General features: G+C 55.2%; 1 protein-coding gene across 1 annotated transcript; it reads right to left on the reverse strand.

Annotated features, from left to right (window-relative positions):
• LOC105045617 (probable xyloglucan 6-xylosyltransferase 1) lies at positions 1–1932 on the reverse strand. The gene has a single exon (XM_010923968.4). It carries the CDS (start codon positions 1572–1574, stop codon positions 210–212), a length of 1365 nt encoding a protein of 454 aa, XP_010922270.1. The 5' UTR covers positions 1575–1932; the 3' UTR covers positions 1–209.
• Between the last annotated feature and the right edge of the window lie 544 nt (positions 1933–2476).

Below are 2476 nucleotides of genomic sequence, written 5' to 3' on the forward strand. Positions count from 1 at the left end.
TCCATGAAAAAGGTAATATATTTGAATTACTACCCCGACCCCTGCATGCATACATTAGACAAGTGTCTGCAAAACAAAACACAAAGAACCACAATAACATCATATTATCATTACATCTATAACCCAAGCCTCCTCCGATCACAGATTTTTAGATAAAAATTTACCTAGAAAGCAAAAAGAAGAAACAAAAGAACAAAACAATTTTACTCTCAAGATCCGGTGACAGCAGCATCAGCGAGCTTGACGCCGGCTTTGAACACCGGGTGCAGCAGCCCGAGCTCATCCTTGACATCGAGCGGATTGCTCGTCTCATTCCTGATCCTCTTCACCCTCCGGCTGGCGAGCGATTTATGGGTGAATCCGTACATCTGGAGGATCTGGTTGTCGCCGAAGTTGAACGCGCGGTCCATCTGCTTGAGGCAGCGCTCGACAGGGTAGTCCCCGAACTTGCCACAGGGCTTGCAGCCGACGAAGTGAGTGACAAGCGGCCACCGGTGGTCCCCGAGCCCCGGGTGATAATTCTCGATCATCTCCTCATAGCGGTCGACGAGGATCCCCCAGTAGCCATGGAGGTAGTAAGCGCTCTCGAGATAGACCTTGTCGCCCCAGCGGTCGCGCTGCGTGACAAGGAGGTAGACCATGGCGGACTGGTCATCAGCCTCAAACACGGGGCGGTCCTTGAGGAAGGAGGTGAGGACCTTACCGGCCTCGGTGCGGACCTTCCCCTTGGGGCCCATGGGAGCCCAGGCGTCAAGGAGGTCGAGAGACCACTGGCAGTTTCGGAGGAGGAAGCTGCCGGTGTTGAGGCCGATCCAGTTCTTGTCGTCGTAGACCATCTCGTTCCAGCCGTGCATAACGAGATTGAAGGGGGCGTAGCGGTCCCAGGGGAGCTCGAAGGCCATGTCGGTGAACATGGCATCCGAGTCCATCCACCACAGGAACTCGACCTCGGGGTGGGCGAGGAGGAGGGAGCGGATCAGGGGGAGCTTGGCCCAGAAGCCAGCCATCTCGGCGTCGAGGAGGGCGAGGTTGTAGAAGATCTCGATGCCGTGGACGCGGCAGTAGTCGATCTTGTTCTTGATGGACTTGAGGAGGTAGTGGTCGCCGACGGGGTTCTCGCAGGGCTTGGGGGAGGAGCCGGTCACGAGGAGGACGCGGGGCTTGTTGGGGCCCCAGAAGTTGGGGGATTCCGGGTGGCGGCGGAGCCAGGCTGCCCGCTGCTCGTCCCAGTCGGAGATCTTGGGGCCCAGTGTGTAGGGAATGTTAGGATCCTGCGGCGGATCGTCGCCGCCCTCGTCGGCGATGAAGGGTTTGGTGGCGCCCGCGGTGGCAGAGGAGGATGAGGTATGGTCGGCTTGCTGTTCGACGAGGGCGCGGTGGGGGAGGGAGCGGTGGGAGAGGAGGTGGTGGCGGATCTCGTTGAAGTCCTGCTCGGGAGTGCCGAATTTGCCGGCGCCGATGGTACCGCGTAGGACGATGACGGTGAGGAAGAGGCAAAGGAGGGTGAGCTTCCCCCGCTGGAGGGCTCGCTGGATCTGGCGGACCCGCCGCTCCCCCAAGCACCGGACCAACATTTCCCCCCACTCTCCCCCCTATTCTTTTATTATCCTCCTAACCTCTATTCCCTCTTCTTCCTTCCAATCTCTTTCTCACGACCGGTCCCTTCTTCTCTGGGACGGAAACGAAAAAAAGAGCGAATAAGAATGCTGGTATGAGATTAAAAATAAGGAAGGGAAGAGAAGTGGGAATGGTATAAGTTGCACGTTGTGGCTGTGAATTTATTCTCGTTGCCTCGGGAGGGATAAGAGGTGGAATAGGTCGGGGAGACACAAAGAGACAGCGAGAAAGAGAGACAAGGATAGGTTATGGCCTTGTGGGCGTGAGAAAAAATAATGGTGCCAGATATAGTGAAAGATAAGGGTTGAGGGGCCGGGGGGGGGGGGTGTGTGAGAAGGTAATACTGGTGCGAGTTACGGTGGGTGGGAGGGAGGGAGGAGGAGATGGGGAGAGAGAGAGAGAGAGAGAGGTGTGAGAAGGTAATAAGGTGCCAGTGCAGTGGGCGAGGAAAGAGAGAGAGAAGGGGGAGCCGGGATGCTTCGCTGGGAGAAGGATGTCGGAAAGGGGAATTTTTGCTGCAGGCCGGAGCGGAGAGGGTCCACGTGATCTGCATCTCGTTGCGGTGCGATTGGAGGGCAGATACAGTGTAGGATATGAAAGGATTCGCCTTAATTGATGGATGGATTTGATTTGGCACACTAAATTTCTATTGGCCGATGGAGATCGAGATGGAGAGTATGAGGGGGTGGTGCCATTGTAAATTCTAGCTTCACATATTCTGTGAGGATCCTTGTTGGGTTATCCTTCATCTTAATCACCCTAATGGCCAATCTCTAACATACCTCTTTTAGCTTTGACAGGTGCGGAGCCAATAGAAAACACCATTCATTTTTTTTGGAACACATCTCTTATGTCAATA

The sequence above is a fragment of the Elaeis guineensis genome, chromosome 5 (genome assembly GCF_000442705.2).
Source record: "Elaeis guineensis isolate ETL-2024a chromosome 5, EG11, whole genome shotgun sequence".
NCBI classification, from domain to species: domain Eukaryota; kingdom Viridiplantae; phylum Streptophyta; class Magnoliopsida; order Arecales; family Arecaceae; genus Elaeis; species Elaeis guineensis.